Source organism: Lissotriton helveticus, chromosome 6 (genome assembly GCF_964261635.1).
Source record: "Lissotriton helveticus chromosome 6, aLisHel1.1, whole genome shotgun sequence".
Classification (NCBI taxonomy): Eukaryota; Metazoa; Chordata; class Amphibia; order Caudata; family Salamandridae; genus Lissotriton; species Lissotriton helveticus.
This window is the reverse complement of record NC_136067.1, coordinates 1,385,330,966-1,385,353,836: the sequence shown is the minus strand read 5'-3', so window position 1 is coordinate 1,385,353,836 and position 22,871 is coordinate 1,385,330,966. Positions and strand designations below refer to the sequence as shown.

Genomic DNA, 22,871 nt, shown 5'->3' with positions numbered 1-22,871 from the left:
ACAAGGTTCGAAACGCGTTGACCCCCAGCCTGTGTCAAGAACGGAGGGTGCAGCTAGGGATAAATTCATACCACTTCTGTGGGCCCTACCTGCAATTTCTTAAAAATTACTATTCACAGGTGTTGTGTGACAGGCAGGCCATTCCACCTTAGTGTCCGCCCTGTTCACATGTTTTGTTACCAAAGGACTGGTTTATCTCTTTAATGAATTGTAAAGAAGTGTTTAATTTGCAAACGTGTGCTTTTGAACTCACATTGTAGATTATAGTTGGTGTCATCACAACAATTGTAATATATTGTTTTCCATCATTTTTTCAAGTATACGTTGCCTTCAATGTGATGTATATATATTTGTTGTATATATTTGTATATATTCTTCCATGTTTTTGCACTAACTGTGGTGACGGAGTGTCTATTTGATGCCAGTTTTATTGAAATAATATAAAGTTTTTTCAAAAATACTCAAGTTGTTGGGAATATCTAAACCCTTGGCTACACGACACTCATTGGTTGTGTGGTTATATATATTTTGTTTCCAATTACCCTGATCAGCCATTCTGTTCTGTTTTTCACTTTCTAAAAGTGGCACTCCTAAACAAGTAATGTCAAATCCAACTTTACCAGTAAAGAGGAGTTGTCATTATTAATCCAAAGAGATTATACAAAAAGCAGCTACTCCTCTAGAATTAGGAATTACAGTTTAAAAGTATATTAAGCAATCTCCCTTCTGCCTTATTTGGCCAAAGTGGCTGAAAAATCGGTCAATTTGCAATTGATGGACTTTGTGGAAGAGGCCACCCTACTACACGACACCCAGTTTGGCTTCCGCCCCCCCGTCATTCAACGTAATCGGCGCTCCTGATGGCGGTGGATGCCCTACGTCAGGGGGTGGATGAGGGTCATACTATGGCCCTCATCCTTTTGGACCTGAGTGCAGCATTCGACACTGTAGCTCATACCACCTTGCTACAGTGTCTGAACAGTGGTGGAATATCTGGAGCTGCACTCAAATGGCTCCAATCCTTCCTGACTGGGAGAAGCTTCCAGGTCCGTCAGGGCAATTATTATTCCAGGGACATCGGATTGGGCCAGGGCGTTCCCCAGGGATCGTCCCTGAGCCCCACTCTATTTAATCTTTATGTCCCCCCAGTGGCCCGATCGTTGTGGGCCATGGCCTGTAAGTTGTGTCCTACGCCGATGACACGCAGTTGATCATCTCCCTTTCACGGGCCCCCGGCCTTGCTATGGACAGTTTCAGAGCCTGCATGCAAGATCTTGCAGCCTGGATGTCCACTAACTGCCTCAAATTAAATGGCAACAAGACCGAGGTGCTCGTGGTGGGGGGGAATCCGTCTGTTTGGTCGTCGGCGTGGTGGCCCACTTGCTTAGGTGAGGCTCCTATACCTCGTCAGGAAGTTAGGAACCTCGGAGTCTGGCTTGACGCTGACCTGTCTTTTGGACCCCAGGTAGGCCGTGTGGCGGGTGTATGTTTTAGCGTTCTAAAAAACCTATGGAAGGTCCTAGATCTCCTTCCTACGCCTGCTCGTAGAACGCTGGTACATGCCCTTGTCACATCGCGCCTAGATTATGGCAATCTACTGTATCTGGGAGCAACCTGTAAAGTAATAAACCGCCTCCAGGTGCTACAGAATGCGGCAGCTCGCCTCATTCTAAAATCTCCCAAAAGATCAGCCTCTAGAGTTGCCCTCCAGACCCTCCACTGGTTGCCAGTAAGGAGCAGAGTCGAATTTAAGGCCCTTTGTACTTGTCATCGCATCCTTGCTGGTAAAGCACCAGCACCACTCCAGAATCTAGTCACCAGGTATGTACCTATACGCGCCTTGCGCTCCTCCCATGAAGGCCTATTAAAGGTTCCTAGGATAAGGAGGGCTCGCATGGGAGGAAGATCATTCCGCTACCTGGTGGCAAAGAGCTGGAATGCCCTACCTCTTAACCTCCGCCTCGAGCCATCTGAATCCAGCTTCCGAAAGAAGCTAAAAACATATCTATTTTCACGATAACTGGGCTTACTTTATTCTTCTGCTTTTTTGAGTTCTTCGGGTTTTTTTCAGCGCAGGGACACGCCATCTGAGCGTACCAGGCGCTTTACAAAATTCCCTTATCATTATTATTATTAATTCCGATGGTCACTTACGAGAGGAGCAGACCTCACAGTAGTGAAAAACAAATTTGGGCGTTTGTCACTAGCAGGACATGTAAAACACATAGGTACATGTCCTACCTTTTACTTACATAGCCCCCTGCTCTTAGGGTTACTTAGGTCCTACCTTAGGGGTGACTTATATGTAACAAAATGGAAGTTTAAGACTTGGCAGTTAGTGTTAAATGTCTAGTAGAAGTAGCAGTAAACTGCACACACAGGCACTGCAGTGGCAAGCCTGAGACAGGGTTGAAAGGCTACTTCTGTGGGTGACACAATCCGTGCTGCAAGCCCACTAATGGCATTTAATTTTCAGGCCCTGAGTATATGGTATACAGCTTTACAAAGGACTTATAAGTAAACTAAATGTGCTAAGTTATGTATACACCAATTATACACATGTTTAGGAGAGAAGCACATGGACTTTAACACTGGCCAGCAGTGGTAAAGTGCTCAGAGTACTACAGCCAACAAAAAGAAGATCAGAAAAAGAAGAAGGCAAACATTTTGGGGTAACCCAGCAAAAAGGGCCATTTCTAACAAGCAGGTATAAAGGAATGGGTTTCTCTGTGAAAGAAAAGGCATTTTCTGTACGGAGAAAGAACAAAATGTTAAATGTGCACATGTATATATGTGTCATGTTTCCAGATATAGACTTCCATACTTGGTAGAAAGTTAGTACTCCTAAAAAACGATGACTCTCATGGTTCTCTGGGAGTATTCCTGGAATTCTTTGCGAACTCCTTCAATTTGTCAATTAGCCCTAAACATGGTAGTAATCCTCCAAAAGTAATTTTTGATGTTTTTCCTGCCTGCTCTGATCCAGATCCCAGTAGGAAAGTACAGGCAATTCAACTGAGTTTTAAAGTAGTCTTTAAGTCCACAGGTCTTCAGGCTTGTGGGCTACCCAAGACCAAAACATCAGAGACACTGTAGAGCTTATTTGCCCAACATAAAATGGGCTATATTTACACCCTGGGCACAAGCACTGCCATACACACTAATGCACTGTACTCTTAAGCTACACTGACTTCCCTCAACAGTCCCTTCTCTTTCTGTTGTTATCACAGATGCAGATAACAGGGATAGTTTCTGGGTCATACGCAACAAGGTGGAAGTTAGGTTACGAGTACAAGAATCACTATTGAGTGTAACACGAAATGTACTTAACAGGAAGAATAATTCTGCATCATTGACATCTTTAAAAAAATGTACATTTCCTTTTTACAATATTTTCTGACATTTAACTGAGAATCTACTGTTAAAATACATAAAGAAGGTGGCATGGGTATGACTAATCTATATCAATACCATTTGGCAACCCGCTTGCTCACACTGCATGACTGGTTCAACTGTGGCTAGTCAGACCCAGCGTTTAGACTGGAACTGAGTGAGTTGGATTCATCCAAAATCCAAGCGATGATGTATGGAGCAACTGTTCCCCGAATAGGGCCAACGGTGACGCAGGCAGTTCTCCTAGCCTGTCGCACCTCCCTGCGCCACACCCAATGGACGAGCAAACTGACCCAATATACAAGTAGGGGATCTGGCTTTGGGAGGTTAGCGACCTGAAGGCATTCCGACCATGGGACCTTATTGGCAGCAAAGCAATATTTGTGTGTTCTCTTCATTCTCTTGATGTTATCAATTATTTGTAATATCCTTTTCATGCAGTCGTCACAGTTTCTCCCAGGAACAATGTCATACCGATTCAGGTTCACCAATTCTAGCAGGATCTTCCCAAGCTGGGAAGTCCAGATACTCATGAATACATTTGCAGCCACATTCAGGAGCAATATCAGTCTCTAAGAGCCATATATGGTTGGGAACTTGCCCTGTTTAAGGATAACACCTTTAAGTTGTGAGGGAAGTAAATAAGGAAAATGCACGATTTGTCTGTAAAGCGCCTATTGGATCACTGAATGAATATCTGTAAAAGAAGATCAACAACTTAAGCAAAGAAACACTACAATTTCTATTATGAGTAGCCCAACAGACACTCGATAAAAACCTAGAAATAAAGATCCTGGTAGATGGCTACAAATAAATAATGACAAACACAGTAGATGTACTGGCCTGTCTAATTCTCCAACAACTATCAACCAGACCTAACAATCCATGGTTCTATGTTTATCTCAATCAAGAAAGAAGAAGTATTCATTAAATGGATAAGTGACATCTCATCAACAAGCCCTCATGACTCAGATGTTATAAACAAGAAAACACCAACCTCTGCCTCCGAGCTTCATAGATAAATGGTTCATTTTCCTTATTCACTTCCCTCTCAATTTAAAGTTCTTCATTTCAACATCACCAACATGGAAAATGCACTAAATCCCACCAAAATAATAATTTTAAAAAACACCTGGGTTTAATTTGCTAATCTGTCCAATGAATCACAAGAGATGTATGTATAAGCTCTAACCCACCATCTACTCTACTGCCACGGAAATTGTCACCTGCCCATCTCCTAATTAATTACTGGAATTTCATAATACCTTATGAGGCCACTGATCCTTCCCAGATTACTTCAAAGCCCATCAGGCAACCCCTGCAATAAAAAATGTAACTAAGACCCTAAAATTCAAACAAATGTCTGGCCCATTACCGGCCTCCTTTTTTAGGGAAAATAAACTGAAATGCAGTGGCATTCAACTCACTATAATACAGACAAGGCAATCTCCTAAATCTATCTCAAATACGACTTAAACTTGAGATGAAGTATTAAAACTGCCACCCTCAAGATCTTAGACAATACTGTCTGCCTACTGGATAGGGAGATTCTGGACTACTTATCTTTCTTGATCTCTGAGTAACACTGAATACACTAAACTGTCTCTGCATTCAAAGGCTTTTGAGATAAAGTTCTAAACTGGTCTACGGCCTTAATCAACAATACAAAAACAATAAAAAAACAACCTTGAGTTGGAAATGCAAACTCTGGACATTCGAGAATGCTGTGTGGAGACTCCCAGCGTTCTGAACTTCTTTTGTGTTTCTCAATTAGTACATAAAGCTTCTAGGAATCCAAACTGGGAAGTCAGGTGTCACCCAGCTTTAATTTGAAACCTTCTATAAGACATACCGTCTATAATACTGCCTCTGGAAAATTTTACCCCAGATGTCTCATAATCTGCGTAACTCATAGAAGAAATACTCCATCCAACTGTCTCTTATGTATTTATTTATTTTAGTGTTTTATAGAGCGTGAACTTGACCCGTAAGGGTATCAGAGCACTTTACAAGGTTTACAGAAGTAAACAAAAAGGCTTAGAAATACAGAAGTATACAAACGATATGAGAGGTGCAGGGGTGCTGGGTACATAGGGGATAGAGGGACACGTGTGTACGGCTTACAAATACAGTTAATCAGTACACGGCCCCACAGTTTCTTGGTGGAGTGAGTAGGTAATCTGAGGGAAAGGCGATAGTCGTAAATTAATCAGGCTCTCTCAAAACAAAAGACAAATTTGACTAGCCAGATTGTATTATAAGAGTTCGAAATTAAGGTATTTTGCCAGATCATCTGAAGGCAAACAAACACCCTGTAATTCCTCATCTTGCTCTTTTTATGTGAATTTGTTCTTGAAAAAATTTACATTTTTTCGGTTACAATACTGGCAGTATTCCCAAGCCATTAGTCTTTCTCGGCTGGAATTTTGTAACGGATTGTTTTTGGCTTTTACAAAACGTCATCAGTCAAAATCTGCCAGCACAAAAATATGTTATGTTTATACAGACAGGCTCATTATTCTCCATGGTAGCTGAACTATACTGGCTTCCTATAAACAAACGAATTTTGTTTAAAACGATTTGCATCCTTTACCAGCATCAGAGGCCTACCTGCATTAAGGGAAAAGTCAGAAACTGCATTCCGAGTGGGTCACTGTCCAATAAATAGCATTAAAGATCAGCGTATAAACCATTCAAAACAGCAACAGTGGATGGATGATTTTTTTTTTGTCCTTGCCGCCATGGAATGGAATGGTCTGGCCTTTGTATTTAAGGTTGGAAATGAACCACCTTGCATTAAGGATAAAGCAAAAGACTGCGCTTTCCACTAATTGAGAAATCACAGTTTACCACCAGCGATATCTCTTCTGGATTTGGAAATTTAGCACAAGGACACTCTTTGATAAAAAGTTGCACTTCAGAATTTTTTTTTACGTAACACATGAAACTGTGAAACAGCTTCTATCTTCATGGAATTGAGAAAATCAAAAAATCTATTCCAAATTACTATACGGTATTCCCTTGGCTATGTATGCAGTAGTCATATCATGCATCAACCTCAGTATTGCACAGGACTTCATTAAACCACCTTGGCTCCTCCGAGAGCAGTCCTTCATTCAGCAGCTTGATGACCCTCTAAGCCTGAAAAGACAGCTCTATTACTTCTCAAAAGAATGGCACTGCTCCCTCTAGAAGCCGGAATAAAATTCAAAATGTCATGTCTAGCACACAAATACCTGCTTAGCTAGCCAATCTAATCAACATTTCAGGACAAGGGTTGACCCTCCCAAATTACAGACCAAACACGTACTTAGTTATTCTCATGTGCTGCCACACCAACCTGGAATTAATACCGCCAATCTTCATAGCCTACCATCTATCTTCACCCTTTGCAGAAGCATAAAAATCTTCTTAGTCTGAAGACACTCTGACAGATAGTGAGACCCCTGCATTTCTATTCACATGCATAGACTTTCTACATATTTAACCTGTTGGCCCCGTAGAGGTTTTCTCCCCTACCTCTGTCTCTTGCAGCAATACTGCGTCTTTTTTCCCACTTTCTTCCACATACTAAAAATGCATTGTCAGGATTTTTATGGTTTTCGACCTCCACTGTGGTGATACAAAAATCTGATTTCTTTGTAGACCATCTGTGAAAAGGCCTGTAAGTACCCACAATCAGGCTGGGGCTTGGCCAGCATGGGGACCTTCCAACATTGAGCACTTGGACCTCTACTAACACTGCCCATTGTTTTATCATCTGAACTAGTGGCCTTCCAGAGCTGCACTCTTGTTTTGTTTTGGGACTGTATTTACTGGACAAACACACATTACACAGTTATGGTGAAAGTTATTGGCATATATAAAGCTGAGGATTTCATATGTTATCAGATATTTGAGTTTGCTTATGAACTCGCATATGTGGTTTATTGTTAATTGTGTTGGTGGCCTAGTGGGTTTTAGGTTTGACTTGACAGCATAGCAGTAGCCAGACCTTAAGTGATCAACAGAAAAATGATCTCTAAGAAAAACTACTGAGAGAAGGGTTATGGTTGTGCCGAAATGTTCATTTACCCGAGTACACCTTTTGTATTACACTTTTTTAATAATGGGAAAGCAAATGTTCAAAACAGCAGGACTGAGTTGGTTAAGGTGGTAATCGACTTATTAAAACCTATAGCATCGACTGGTTTATTTTGAAAAGTTACGAGTCTGACAAAGGCAGTAAGTATATTATGTATTGTTATAAGTATTTGCTGAAGTCCTCTTTAAGGGTGGATTACTATTACACAGTTTAAAACCTATATACTAATTTTATTAAAGTCAATCTCAGATATTAATTTAGCATGCTTGGCTCTTGATTCCTCTCTCAGGGTAGAAGATTTACACTGTGATAACCCTTCTTAGGCCCTGTTAAAGGGTGTTGTATATTGTTTAGCCAACTGTAAAGTTGGTCATATTTGTAATTTAAGGACTATATGCCTGCTGTTTGTCTTGTGGGAAAGTGTATGATCAATACAGTGCACCTGGATCAGATACAGTGATAAACCAATGATACAGGCTATAGGCCTGCATGGTTCTTTGTGAAACGTTATGGAAGATACCAAAGGTCTAATTGTTTAATTGTGAAAAGGTATGATAAATGTAGAAGCCCTGACTTAATTATTGTGAAAATCATATGTTAAACCAATAGGCCTGAATGGATTGCTTATTACACTGTATTAAAGTCCAAGGGCAGAAATTGTGTTACATGGATCCTCAGAGATTACTGTGGTAGGTAAGGGTTTAAGTGTTGGTTACCCATCTGACAAATCCTGCGGGTCGCAGATTTGCACTTTGATAATCCTTATTAACTATTTTAGGAGGGGCAGAACATTATTTTGCCAACTGTAATTGTATTTATAATTTTCTGACTGTATACCTGAGGGTTGTCTCGTGAGAAAGCTAATGAACGATAAAACAATAAAAGTTATAGGGTTGATTGATTATGAAAAGTTATGACAAAAAAAGCAAGCCTGGTTTATTTACTGAGAAAAGCACATGTTAAAGCCAATAGGTCTAGGGCATCAAATTATCACAGCAAATACAGCACTCTCCTCCATTGGAGGACCAAAACATGAAGTCAACCCTGTATCACGGAAATGATCAAACCCACTGGCCTCTTGTAAGTCCATTTAAAAACTGTCACTAGTGTAATGACGGAACAAATCATCTCCACCATAATCGTCATCTCTAGTTGGTAGCAAGCTTTGACTGGAATCAGAACCAGAAAAACAATGCAGGCTCTGAAGGTTTATCGGCACAGGATTCGATTGAGACTGACTGGTGACCAGTTGTGCTGTAATGAACTCATAGCATAACTTCAGTCTGGGCCATACTGAAGCCAGAACATCAAGTAAAAGTCTGCACAGAAGTCAGTACAGTTCCCGTGAAGGGTCCAAGGGGTCAGACAGCATGGGGGATGGATCCACCAGTGGTAATCTAACTGAGGAACCCTTCAGATTCTTGGGGCCCAAAGGAGCATCAGAGAGATCCGGAAAAGTGCCAATTATATGCAGCATGGCTTCCTTAAAGTCATAGACCTGCTCTAGCGTCGCCAATGCGGTACAAAAGGGGGTGGTGATGGACGGAGCATCTGAACCAATCAAACACTCACACCCAGTCAACAGATCTGGGTTTAATCCATCACCGTTCTTTAGCCCACTCTGCCACCCCAGTTCAGACATTGCCATTCGTCGCCACTGGCCTGGGACACTATAACACAATGTGATTAACTTTGGAAAAGGCTGTTTAATCAGAGATTGGGAGTGAGACCGAGTGGCACCGGATGCCTCACAACTTCTCTTTTGATAGAGTGGTGGGATAGGATTGAGTCTCACTTTGCTTTCTTGTATTTCCGCTTGGACTTCCAATTTCGACTTACTGGAAAACATCTACCACAAAGAGGATTTCTTAAAGGTGTGACCTTGAGAGCGGGTTTGTGCCCTGTACATGGTGCACGATTTACACCGAGGCCTGCACGTGCCTCCTGCTTTCAGCAAATTAGAGCTTCACTTGCTGGTCCAGGATTGCCTTCTGGTGCAACGGGGGGCACTAAGCGCACAACTTGGATCCAAACTGTGAGCCCAAACACCAGAGAAACACCTCGTACAGGTCAGTGTCTGACATCTGTTTCCTGCTGTTGCAGCACAGTTTGAAACATGTCATTTTAGGAGGGGGACATTGGTCCCTTGCACACTGGCTTTTGAAATGTGTAAAGGTCGGCGAATACCGTCGAAGAAGGAGCAGAGCTCAGGATCAATTTTCGAAGGAACTGAAAGAAAGAAAATGACATTGGTGCGCAGGTGGTGGTGCTGACATGCAGCTCTGCTCCATCACTTCCGGAAAAAAGTGAGTGCAGAGCCGCACAACACCACTTGGCAGTTCACAGAAGCACTGCTATAAAACGTTTCCAGATACAGTCTGACACCTGGGGAATATTCTGTAGGTGAAGAATCTGAGGCAAGAAGTATCCATCAAAACTGATTTTACATGAGAAGAGACTGATTTCCTCTTTCACCTATGAGACATCACGGATAAGATTTAAGTCATTGAGTAAGTTCTTGTGGAGTCAAGTAGAAGTGCAGTGCTGGTCATTTCACTGCACAAAACAAAGTCTAGCATATGAGTAAGAAGCTTTGGCAAATACAACTAACATATTTGTAAACACAAATTAAAAAGGGTTCTTTTTTCATAACTTTACTATTAGAAGTATAAAAAACTTTGCCTGCACCCTGCATACGGAGTACGTTGACTATTTATTGGACCATCAGACACATGCAGATATCTGATGCAGATCGTCTTTAAATAAACAATTGGTTCAAGTTTTGAAATAAATTAGTTGTACATCAACAATATATTTGTTATATATCATGTACGTCCCAGACAAGAACAGGCTTAAATTGTGCTCTTTTCCATCCTATTGCCTCGCCACTACAGGGACCTGAACCCAAGTCAGATCTGCCAACATGGTGTCAAAGATGCAGTGCCTCTTTTCTCCAGCGATTAATGGGAACTGGAGATGGGTGCAGGCTGGCACTGTTTACCAGACTAAGATTGTGCCTTCTGCAGAATGGCAGGACATCCGGATTCTAACAAAATGGGCATAAAAGAATTTTCTTTCAAAAATGGCATACAAGTATTTATTTCAAAAACGGTTGCACAGTTGTAGAGCATAAAACATGTATTTAGGAATAAAAATTATATACACACCATAGCCAGGAGGAATCGCACAATCACGAAGCTGTAGTAGTCAGATGTGAAAGCCACTGCAATGCCGAATAAAAACTGACATGTGCTTGTGAACCATATTACAGGTCGTCTTCCTATTCTGAATATCATGGAATAATAAAAGTTATAAAAGGACATATAAAATCATCGAAATAAAAACATAAAAATACAATATGGGAAATATATATTTACAAAATATGGATTAAATATGTGCTGAATGCCAATGAAATGGGGTTTGTGTTTTTATAACAGGGGCGTGGCTTACCCAATCATACTAATAAGACTCTTAGTTGAATAGGGTATCCCAAACAGAAATTTACCTTTTTATCCATAAATGCATTTACATCAATAAATTGAGAAAAAACGATCTGAAAAATCGCAGTTCAGAAATTGACCAAGATGGTATAAAACTGGAAACTTGTGCTAGTAAACTATATACAAATAAAGCTATAATATGGTTGCATAAAGCCACAAAACTACTCTCAGAGCCAAGGGATTAACATTCCCCCAGTCAGAGAAACAGATCAACAAGCCATGTGTGGTAAATCCGAGGATGTCACATTAGGTGGTCCTGGCGACCCTCACTGGAATTCAAGCAAATATGACAAGGTGTAGATTTGAATTTGGGGGTTTAAAAGCTTAGGGACTGGATTCTAAATAATTCGATTGGAAAATACATTTGAAATGCAGTTAGAATCTGTTACAAATCATCAGGCTGGCAAGATGGGATGGAAGACAAGAGCTGTAATTGTAGTGTTGCTGCTGTTGGGGCGTACCATGGCAGCACACGCCCCCTCCCCACTGTAGTTATGTTATTTACCCCTTGAGCGTAAGGGGTCTGTTGGTTCAGTCCAGCGTAGCGTGGACACGCATGCGAGCTAATAAAAGGCCCAGGGAGCTGGGCGTGGCTAAGTGAGTTACTGCCACCATCTGCAGATAACGTGTCCTGTGTTGCGTCATTTTGAGGCCTATGCCAGGACACCACACTGGCGACGACGGTGGTCTCCTATCCACCCTTCAGCGTGCCCCTCTCCACGGCGCGGCTACACCTCGCTGTACACGCCTGCACGCAGCACACCGCCCGTCCCACCGGCGGTCCACTCACCGGTGCCAGTCGGAGTATCCAGCCGCCTCCTGTGACGTCCTGCGCCTGGTAGCCGCCCTGAGGTACCCCCGTGTGCCCCTGCCACTCCACGCTGCCTCCGGCCTTGGCTGCGCCGCTGTACCCGGTCCTGGCACCCAGTCGGCTCGTCGGCCTTCCAGCGCATGCGCAGTGAGTGCTCGCGTTACACTCCTGCCGCGCGTTGCGGCCGCTCGACCTTTCCTCACGCTTCTTGCGTGAGCGTGAACCCTGCCAAGTCCCACGCATCTCGCGGAACGACGCCTACGGGCCTCCCGTGCTGCTGGCTTCCATTCCCAGGTGTTCCCAGCTGCCCACAGTGCCATTTGAAGAGTCTCCTGTCTCCAGTTCTGAAGTGCCTCAGCCGCCATGGCCACCGTGCCGCATTTGGAGCCTTTTGCTGTGACAGGAAGCCCCCCATCTCAGGCTGCCAAGTGGAAGAAGTGGGTAGAGCGGCTTGAGAACTATTTCATCGCAGCAAACATTGCGGTGGGGCGCCAACGCGCAATGCTGTTGCACCTAGGAGGTGAAGCTATCCACGACATCTCCAAGGACGTCACGGAAGGTGCCCAGCCCCACACGTATGCGACCCTACGAGACGCCATCACGAGGTACTTTGAGCCTTTCACTAGTGTAGACTACGAGCGCTTTCTACTGCGCCAAGCGCGCCAACTCCCTGAGGAATCCGTCGATGTGTTCTATGCACGGCTCAAGAAACTGGCCAGCACGTGCACTCTCCCGGATGCGGCGGATGAAATTCGCGCCCAATTCATACAAGGGTGTGCCTCCCTGAAGCTGCGAGAGAGGGTGCTAGAACAAGACGCGATGCCCATGCGCGACATCCTGGCCCTAGGGCGCTCCAAAGAACTCTCCAAAGCGCGGGCCGCGCACATGGAACCGTCTCCCACAGCAACCATCAAAGCAGAGCCCGTGTGCGCCATCAGGTCGCGTCCTACAGATGGCCGAGTGAAGACTCCCAAGAAAGGACGACCGAAACCAAGCCGATCCACCATCGACCAAGCCTGCATGTGGTGCGGAGGCATCACCCCCCACAAAGGCGCATGCCCAGCCCAAGGAAAAATCTGCAGCGCATGTGGTAAGGCAAATCACTTTGCAAGCGTCTGCTTATCATCCCAGCGGAAGAAGCAGAGTGGCCCGCCCGGGAGAGTACGTCAAGTGGTCGACGCGTCGAATGCGTCGAACAGCAGCGACATGGACGACGACGACGAAGAGGACGCCAGAACAGTCCACGTAGTGCGCATGCTCAACGCCCTAACAGCCCCGTCGTCAACCGAACCAATGTGCACCGTCCAAGAACATAGCCAAGCAGTCCGAGCCCTCATCGACACCGGCGCCACGATAAATCTCATGGCCGCCAGCGTATACCAATGCCTCGAAGACGCCCCCACACTTCACCCCACACGAGTACAAGTGTTTGCCTACGGAACCTTGCGGCCGCTGCGCCTGTGCGGAGTGTTCCAGTCGACTGTGGCCCACGACTCAACACAGCTACAAACAAAGATCTACGTAGCCCAGGAAGGATCAGGTTTCCTTCTTAGTTGCAAGACCGCACGAGAACTTGGACTCATACACTTCGCCTTGACAGTGCAAGCCCAGGGTCTAGACCATCTGGTTACGGAACACTCCTCGCTGTTTGAAGGCATCGGATGCTTACGTGGCCCCCCTGTCCGACTCCACATTGACCAGTCGGTGGCCCCTGTAGCCCTCCGGCACAGACGGATCGCTTTTCACCTCCGGCCAAAAGTCGAAGCTGAGCTGAGAATGCTTGAACACGCCGGTATCATCGAACGGGTGACTGGACCCACGCCGTGGGTGTCCCCCATCGTGGTGGCCAAGAAGCCGAAGCAACCCGAGGCGGTGAGGATATGCGTAGATATGCGCCTTCCCAACCTGGCAATTAAGAGGGAACGTCACTTGACACCGACCATTGACGACATCATCGGGGAACTTGCAGGATCGAAATGGTTCTCCAAAATGGACCTGCGGTCGGGGTACCATCAGATCCCTCTTCACCCAGACTCACGCTCAATAACAACCTTCTCCACCCACGCAGGCCTGTGGAGATATACAAGGCTGAACTTTGGCATCTCGAGCGCCACGGAGGTGTTTCAGAACATCATTCACAATGTCCTCCAAGGCCTCGACGGTGTGCTCAATGTGAGCGACGACATCCTGGTGCATGCCCCAACTTTGGAAGAACACATCGCACGCCTACAAGCAGTATTCAACCGGCTGAAGGAGAGAGGACTAACCCTTCACAAGGACAAATGCGAGTTCCTACGCAAAGACATTAGCTTTTTCGGATACCGATTCTCCGATCAAGGAGTTGGCCCCGACCCGGACAAGGTCAAAGATATCCACGACGCGCCAGCTCCCACATCTGTGACAGCCGTCCGCAGCTTCCTAGGCATGGTGACGTACTGCGGGCGTTTCATCAGGGACCTTTCGGATTTGACGGGGCCCCTCCGTGATCTCACGAAATCGAATGCCACCTGGATGTGGGGCCCGGAACAGCAAGAGTCGTTCGCAAAAACCAAAGCGGCTTTGTCGGCTGACACGACCCTGGCCTACTTCAATCCTCAACATGAATCACAACTACTGGTGGACGCCAGCCCCACTGGCCTGGGAGCAGTCCTGTCGCAGCGTCAGGCGTGCGGAGAATGGGCCCCCGTAGCGTACGCCAGCCGCACGCTGACACCAACCGAACAACGGTACTCGCAAATTGAACGTGAAGCGATTGCCATCCTATGGGGGTGCCGCCATTTCCACATCTACCTCTATGGACATCCCTTCTCAGTGATCACTGATCATAAGCCCCTCATACCGCTCTTCCAAGGCTCCTCCTCTCGCCCACCACCGAGAATCGAAAAGTGGGTGCTACAACTGCAGGAGTTCCACTTCACCGTGGAATACCGACCCGGCACGCGGAACCCCGCCGATTATCTGTCGAGACATGCCCGGCCGGTCACCGACGTTGAAGCTGCTGAAGCAGCGGCCACGGAAGAGTATGTCAGGCTGATCGTCGAGAGGTCAAGGCCACGCCCAATGTCTTTGGACGAAGTAGCGAGAGCCACAAAGGACGATGACTGCCTCCAGATAGCAATCCAGGCCATAGAATCCGGCGACTGGAAGGCGCTGCAAAGCCCGGCATCCTTTCGCACTCAAGACGCCCAAGCTATTCTAAAAGCCCTGTATCAAGTCAAGCATGAACTTTCCGTCTCAGCTGAAGGATGTCTCCTACGAGGCCCCCGCCTTGTACTGCCCAGCAGCCTCACCCAGCATGCTGCTTTGCTGGCTCATGGATCACACCAAGGGATCGTCAAATCTAAGAGTAGACTCCGAAGCAAGCTGTGGTTCCCTGGTCTTGACAGAGCCGTTGAGGAAGTAGTTCATAGTTGCCCGGTGTGCCTAGCGATGAGCCTACCAAACCCTCCAGCCCCGATCATCACCGAAGAAGGGCCGACATCCCCGTGGGTACGGGTGAGTGCAGACTTTGGCAGCCTTCCCGGAGGCAAATACATGTTGGTTGTGGTGGACGACTTCTCCCGTTACCCCGAAGTAGAGATTGTAACATCTACTGCAGCGTCGGAAGTGATCCCAAAGTTCGAGAAGGTTATCGCCACCCACGGGATCATGACAGAAGTCCGCACAGACAACGGGCCCCCATTCAATGGTAGCGAGTTTACAGAATACCTACAAAGCCATGGAGTCAAACACAAATGGATAACGCCAAGATGGCCGCAAGCCAACGGAGAGGTCGAAAGACTAATGAGAACTCTGAACAAAACAATCCAAATTGCGGTCGCTGACGGCCAATGTCTGGAGCTGGCCATCTACCAATTTCTCCGAGAGTATCGCCAGACCCCGCACTGCACTACTGGAGTCGCCCCGAACAGGCTCTCCTTCAACCGGGCCGTTGCAGACACCATTCCACACCACCCTATGTGGGAGTCAGCCCCCAACCCCAGCAACCGATCCATGGAACAACGCGCCAAGAACAACCAAGAAGCATCCAGAAAACGGAGAGCCGCAGACAGCACCATTCGTGTTGGAGATGTAGTTCTTGTAAGAGACCGCCACCCTGGCGGGAAACTTCGCCTGCCCTTCGAACTGGACCCCTGGAAGGTCACGGAGGTCAATGGAACAATGGTCACAGCGGTCAGGCATGGGGAAGTAGTCACAAGAAACATTTAGTTTTTCAAACAAGTGCCCGAAAGGAGGGAAGACCCGGGACCAGAGGATCGACACCAGTTCTCAACGCGCGGACCATCAGGACCGATCGAGACAAGCACCACAACACACTCGACAAATGACCTCGCCCCAAGCGACACCCCGCTAGAGGAACCTACTGATGTCCCCAGCACCGCTGGACCTGGAGAAGCCGAAGAGCCCCCACCAGCCACGGCGGAAAGTCGCGGCCAAGCGAAGTACAACCTGCGTCAGTGCCCCAAGCCTTCCCAGAGGTATCGAGGCTTTGTGGCCCAGTGCTGGCGATGAAACGATCCAGAAGCTGACCCCGCCGAGAATACAAGTAAGACTGTTTTAGTTTAAAACTGATGTTACGGTTGTTTGGAGAATTCAAAGACTGCACCAGAGACTATTCAGTGGACTCTGTCGAGCATAGTAGAGTTACGGTCACAGCACCTCCGCTGACCACCAGAGACTTTTGTTATACCCAGAGACTTTTGTTATACCACTGTATTCTTCCAGTTTGTTTTATCCCTAGGTAAAGGAGGAATGTAGTGTTGCTGCTGTTGGGGCGTACCATGGCAGCACACGCCCCCTCCCCACTGTAGTTATGTTATTTACCCCTTGAGCGTAAGGGGTCTGTTGGTTCAGTCCAGCGTAGCGTGGACACGCATGCGAGCTAATAAAAGGCCCAGGGAGCTGGGCGTGGCTAAGTGAGTTACTGCCACCATCTGCAGATAACGTGTCCTGTGTTGCGTCATTTTGAGGCCTATGCCAGGACACCACAGTAATTTCAGAAATAGGAAAAGAGGTGCAACACTCTCATCCATGATCCATTGAGCCTCAAAGGAGTGTGTGCATTCAAATGTTCCTCCATTGGAGTGTAGACTAGACATGGAATGAAAAGATGCAGGACCTTATTCACTAAGGGAAACTTACATATTTAGTGTAATTTTACTATTTTTGTACTAATCTCAAGCTACAAGTGTAGTTTTACGAGTAGTAGCTTTACGACAGCAGAGAACTCTGCACATAAAAAGATGGGACAGTCTCTGCTGTCGTAAAGCTACTACACGTAAAACAAAACTCGTAATTTGTGATTGGCAAAAATAGTAAACTTACACCAAAAATGTAATTTTACAGTTGTGAATAAAGCCCTCAGTGGCATTCTTACCCAATGATCAGAGACTCCGCAGAGCACTCAACAGATTACCAGATACTGATAACAAATAGAGGGATTTCAAAGATAGGCAAGGAAAAAGGAAACAATATTTGTCATTAGCAACAGAATATATAAGAGTAGAATATTATTTCTCATGGTCTTTCTCGATTGTTTGAATTCTGTCATTATGCTTCTGTTTCGTAATTTGTCATATTGTTCACGGTATCATAATATTTGTTTGCTAAGTCGCTCATTCAATACTACTGCAATACCAGAGATTGAAGTGGGTGGGATCTATGTGGAACGAAGTGTCCATAATTTTTTATTTTTAAAAAAGAAAAAAGGAAACAGTTCCCAACTTTTTGGTAAAAAAAACCAACTGTCTCAGAATGGGATACTTTAGGGACCAGATGTATCAACATTGCAGTTTGCGAGTCCTTAATAGCGAATTTTACCGATTCGCTATTATGGACTCGCAAAATGCAATGTATGTAGGTTTCGCAAATCAAATTGCGGTTCCTACGCATTCCTTAATTGCGAGTCACAAATAAGGAATGGCTTCCCATTCATTCCTATGGGCCTAGAGGCCCATAGGAATGAATGGGAAGTGCATGCACAATTTGCGAGTACCCAATAGGTACTCACAAATTGTGCATGCAATTTCAAGGGTGCCAAAAGGACACGCTGTTGCACCCCTGAAATATGCATGTGTGCACATGTGGCGCACAAACATGCCCTAAGTGCGCCACATGGCACTTAGAAAAATGCAAAATTGTGCATTTTTCTAAGGATTTGCAATTTACCACCAACTTGGAGTTGGTGGTAAATTGCGATTCCTTAAAGCAGGATCGCAACTTAAAAGGCGCTTCCTGCATTGCATTTAGAGAATCGCAAATTGCGGTTCTCTACATGCATTCGCAAAATAGGTAATTGCAATTGCTATTACCTATTTTGCAATAGGCTTTTGGGATGATACATCCCAAAAGGCTTTTTCCCGTTCGCAAACGGGCCGATTCTGCGAATCGGCCCGTTTGCGAACAGGAAAACGCTTGATACATCTGGCCCTAGATGACTTAGCTGGTGGTTCTCATGTGCTGCAGGACCATGGGTGGCAAAGAAAGCTAAAGAAGAAAACAGGCTTCTCTCCATGGTGTCTTCTATCTGAAAGGAATGTACGTTTGCGCAATTGGTTGATCAGCAATTGTAAAGGCTACCTGGGACCCAACATAGGCTTTAATTGATGAAGTCACTTCAAGCATCATGGTGACACATGTATTCTTTTTTGAGAGGTAATTGTGTATTTCCCACCGATTCTTTTAACATTTACTTACTCTTTACTTTCATTTAGTTGTTTGTGTTATTTCATATGTTGTTACTTGAATGGGAAAGACTAACATACTAGTTATAGAATATTTTGTTCTTTTAAGTCACGTATTTCACCCACCCCACACTCACTGACCACATCCAAGTTCTCATACTTTTATTTTGATGCACTTCGACCTCTGTGCAGTACTACTAAAGAAAGGGGTGGGCTGAGATGCTCAGGTGTGGATACAGTCCGTCCCTACTCTCTCTAGGCTGACATGCTGAGTTCCATTTGCTTCCTCTGTTGCAATTTGCAGTTCGACAGCTACATCTGCCCAGGGTCGGGTTGCTACAGCCACAGAAGTTACACTTCATGATACCCAGATCTACATCAAAATCAGAATATCTTGGGAGGTGAGGCTTCTTCGCCGATCATGGGGAATCTCCTGCAACTCCCCAGCAAAGTTTGGGAACACCTGCAGCCACGCCACAAGACGCAGAAAACCCGCGAGTTATATTCGATAGAAAAATGCAGCCATCAAGGGATTCGACATGTCAATGTCCCAAAAGAATTGTCCACTATAGTGTGGAATTGACAAGGGCGCGCTGCACTGGTGCCCCATGCATATACGGAAAAATAATCAAGTTACCAATTATTTCTAACCAGTGAAACCTCTCTGCCAGCTGGTGGCAGAACATGAAATAACTGCAAAGGGTTGGCAAACACTCGCGATTGGCCGGAGGAGTATGCAAGTAAGTAAGTAATACTTTATTGTACAGTTAATAAAAACCATTACAAAAAGACCAACATCAATGAAAAAACAATAAGAAAAAATAAGTTAAAAAGATATTTGTAGCAGCCTAGGCAGTAGTTCTTGTAAAAATAATTAAAAATTGATTAAAAGATATTTGAGAATGAAAGTTTGTCCGCCGCCAGATGACTTCTACGATTCCTCCGGGGTTATTTCTAGTGGATTAACCTTGCCTCCTTCCCTTTCCGGATGCGTTGCAGACCACATTCCATATAGGAGGCATCCTTGTCGGAGGCAAGCCATTCCTTTTCCCGGATGTAAGTGCATTTCTCTCCTCTGTCCATTTTTTATACCTATAAGCCATCTGTGCCTCTGTGTGGACCAAGTGTTGTTTTAAGTGTAAGAGTGTGGAGAGTACGCTTTCTTTGTCCATTCATTCTTACTTTTTTTTTTTTTTTTGATTCTGGGTACCACAGTTTTAATGTATTTTGGCAGTCGACAAGCCATTTGAGCTTCGTCAACTTAGAGGCAAGCCAGGGCTGCTTGCCGACAAGGCCTGATCCCCTTTTTTGTTGAGTAGTAGTCTCATCTGGTTCCTGCATAATGTGTGGAACACATGTTTGTTGATTCTAGGGGTGTGGAGTGTACGCTTTCTTTGTCCATTTATTCTTTCATTAAGGTCATTCTAGCTTCCAAGCCATTTGTACTTCGTCGCCTGAAAAGCAAGCCAGGACTGCTTGCCTACAGGACCTGATCCCCTTTTTGTTGAATACTGGTCTCAGCAAATTCCTGCGTTCAGGCTGCACCCCCCCCCCCCCCCCCCATTATAGGCTGAACAGTGGTAAAGGAGGCGGGGTGACAATGAAGTGATTAGAGACAGACAGAAGTCATTGAAATTCTCAATGAGCAGATAGCTCTGAGATTGTCCATTCTTCACGGCCTCTAAAATCCCTGCACCTTCCTTATCCCTGATCTGATGCGCACAATCTGGCTGATTTAAAGGCCCCCTCTGACTGTCAACATGGAATGAAAATCACCAACAGGAGATACAATGAAGAGACCTCACAACATTTGGCTATGCAGGTAGCAAAAGAGGCCAAAAGTTAATGATAGCATACCCGGTATGCAGTGTCCACTCTCGGTATCCCATGTGTAGGCCTCTTTCAGCCAGCCACAAGCTAAACAAACCCTCCCTATTTACCTTCTCTTCTTTTTAACACGCCACCCACCGTCATTGCACACCAATACACCCGCGCATACAACACAGGCCAGACTGAACAAGGCACATCATACCAAATCATCATACACAATTCACCTTGACAACTCACTGTGTGGTAGGTTATGCTGTTCACATATTTTTAGACTAACAACCACTCCCATGGCATCCTAGCTTACTCTCAAGCCAGGCACTGGCCCCATATGGACCCGAGAAGACTGTCAAATGATTGTTAGAAATTTCTTTGGGAAAGATAAATAGAGAGTGTATTCAATATTTACAAGTCATTTATGTCGAGTACCGCGGAGGTAAATAGAATATGATCTTGGGAGAGCTTTGTAGGGTTTTAGGATTATGGGTGCGTGTGTGGCAACAGGTTCTCACATTTTCTGCATTGGATCTGTGGTTGTCAAATGGTCAGCCATAGTAAGGTGTTCTATATTTATAAATCTCAGTCTGAGAAGGTAATTGTGATGCTCTATTGTGGTAAGGGAGTGGTGTGTTTATGTTAACTTTATCACGGTGGTTCTACATTGTATGATACTGTGGTGTGTAACAGTGCTGCCAGTTTGGCTGCATTTTGCCAGCTAATATGACTACTTTCCTCTGTTGTGCGAAAGAAGGTGTAAGGGTTGTCTAATCTGTACTTTTAGAATGCCATTTGAAGGATTGTCTAAAACAATGTTGCAGGTCTATTTCCTTCTGGCAAGAGTCCTCTTGGCAATCCAATAGAAATTATTGAACCTATGCTAAGTGTGTGTGGTATGTACTGTTCATTGCTATGGTGATGGGTGTATCTTAAAATTATCTTTTCTAGCTATTCAAGCCAGTGTCTGTGCATATGCAAGTGTGACTAACGTAGTCAACTGGATGAGAGACAACTGATTTAAACTCAACTGCGACAAGACAGAAGAACTGATCTCCTGGATCTGTATGGGACCACAGCGGGTGGCCAGTAGAACTCTGACAAATATTCACACCCACAGATCATACATGCAACCTAGGCATCATCCTCGACAGTAAACTGACCATGAAACGACAAGTCAATGCAGTCACCTCCTCCTGCTTCCACACCCTCCGCACGCTCCGCAGAATCTTCAAATGGATCCCAGTCAACAACAGAAATACCGATACTCAGGCCATTGTAACCAGCTGCCTTGACTACGGCAATGCTCTTCATGCCGGCATCTTCACCCAGCTCCTCAAAAGACTCCAGACCATACAGAATGCTGCAGCCAGACTCATCCTGGACATCCCCAGACCCACATCACCCCGCCTGAGAAACCTCCACGGGCTCCCCATTCTGAAGCGATGCCAGTTCAAGATCCTCAGACACACCTACAAAGCTCGGCACGGTCAAGGACCGACTTCCATCAACTGAACTTCCACCTATCCGCAAGTCACCTGCGCTTCTCCTAACTAGCCGGTGCGCACACCCCTGCATCCGTCGCAGCAGCAGCAATGGCTGTTCCTTCTCCTATATCCCCGCCAAGTCCTGAATTACGTACCCCTCCATTTTCGAACAACACCCTCCCTGGAGGACTTTAGGAAGACATTTAAGATCTGGCTCTTTGACAAAAACATCACACCCACAACACCCATATACCCTTAGGGGTGACAGTGCTGCGTTATACAAGTGCTGATTGATTGACTTTCAGCATGGCTATACAGGAGGGCAAAAGCATGACCTGCAGTAGAGAAAGCATAGTATGAAAAATAGGACACATCATGAAAGATCTCCTTCTCAACAGGAAGCCAACTCCAGAATTCCCATCATCCATCTCTACAGGAAAGGGTATCTCTGGTTTCATCTGTCATTTCCTTCCTCCAACCCTACACTGGTCAGTTCATCAGAGTGCCCCACTCCCTGGGCGTTTCCAGCTAAAGATAGTGTATTTTATAGTGTGTGGAATGCTGACGAGGTTAGATGTGAGAAAGGTTTGAATGTATTTTCATTGTCTGGGTATGAGTATGAGAATGATGTGAAATGTGAGGTCTGCAAGACACATGATAAAAATAGGTTACCTGGAGCAGGGATTCTAGTCTTTGGCCCATCCAGGTTTCAACAGATCCAAACAGGGATGTTTTCTTTTTTTGTTGTGTGGGAGGGGTGATCTTTTGGAATGTGCTGCATATTTACTCAAAAGTGGATTTGGGATTTTTGGTTCAGCAAACCCATATGGCTTTAATCATTGAGAGTATTTTATATTGTGTTTCAGGGTGCAATCTCTTTTTTCGTTTGATTTTGATACTTTTGTTTTCAAAATTTATATCATATTATTTAATTTTACTAAAGTGATTAAAGAGTCCCATATTTGATGGGATTTTGCGGTTTTGTAAACTTTATTTAATATAATAGTTTGAAGGGAAGCTTATCATGTTCAGATAGTCTGAAGCGAATATTTGACTAAATTGCTCAGTAGGCTTCTTCATTTTCAAAACCAC

At 45.1% G+C, this 22,871-nt stretch overlaps 1 protein-coding gene across 2 annotated transcripts in view; it reads right to left on the bottom strand.

Annotated features, from left to right (window-relative positions):
- The window catches only part of SLC22A16 (solute carrier family 22 member 16), a 466,664-nt gene that overhangs the window by 198,664 nt on the left and 245,129 nt on the right, over window positions 1-22,871 (bottom strand). For both annotated transcript variants that reach the window (XM_078649168.1, XM_078649169.1), the window contains exon 3: window positions 10,645-10,762. In XM_078649168.1, the coding sequence (XP_078505294.1) occupies window positions 10,645-10,762 (118 nt within the window). The remainder of the gene's footprint in view (window positions 1-10,644; window positions 10,763-22,871) is intronic.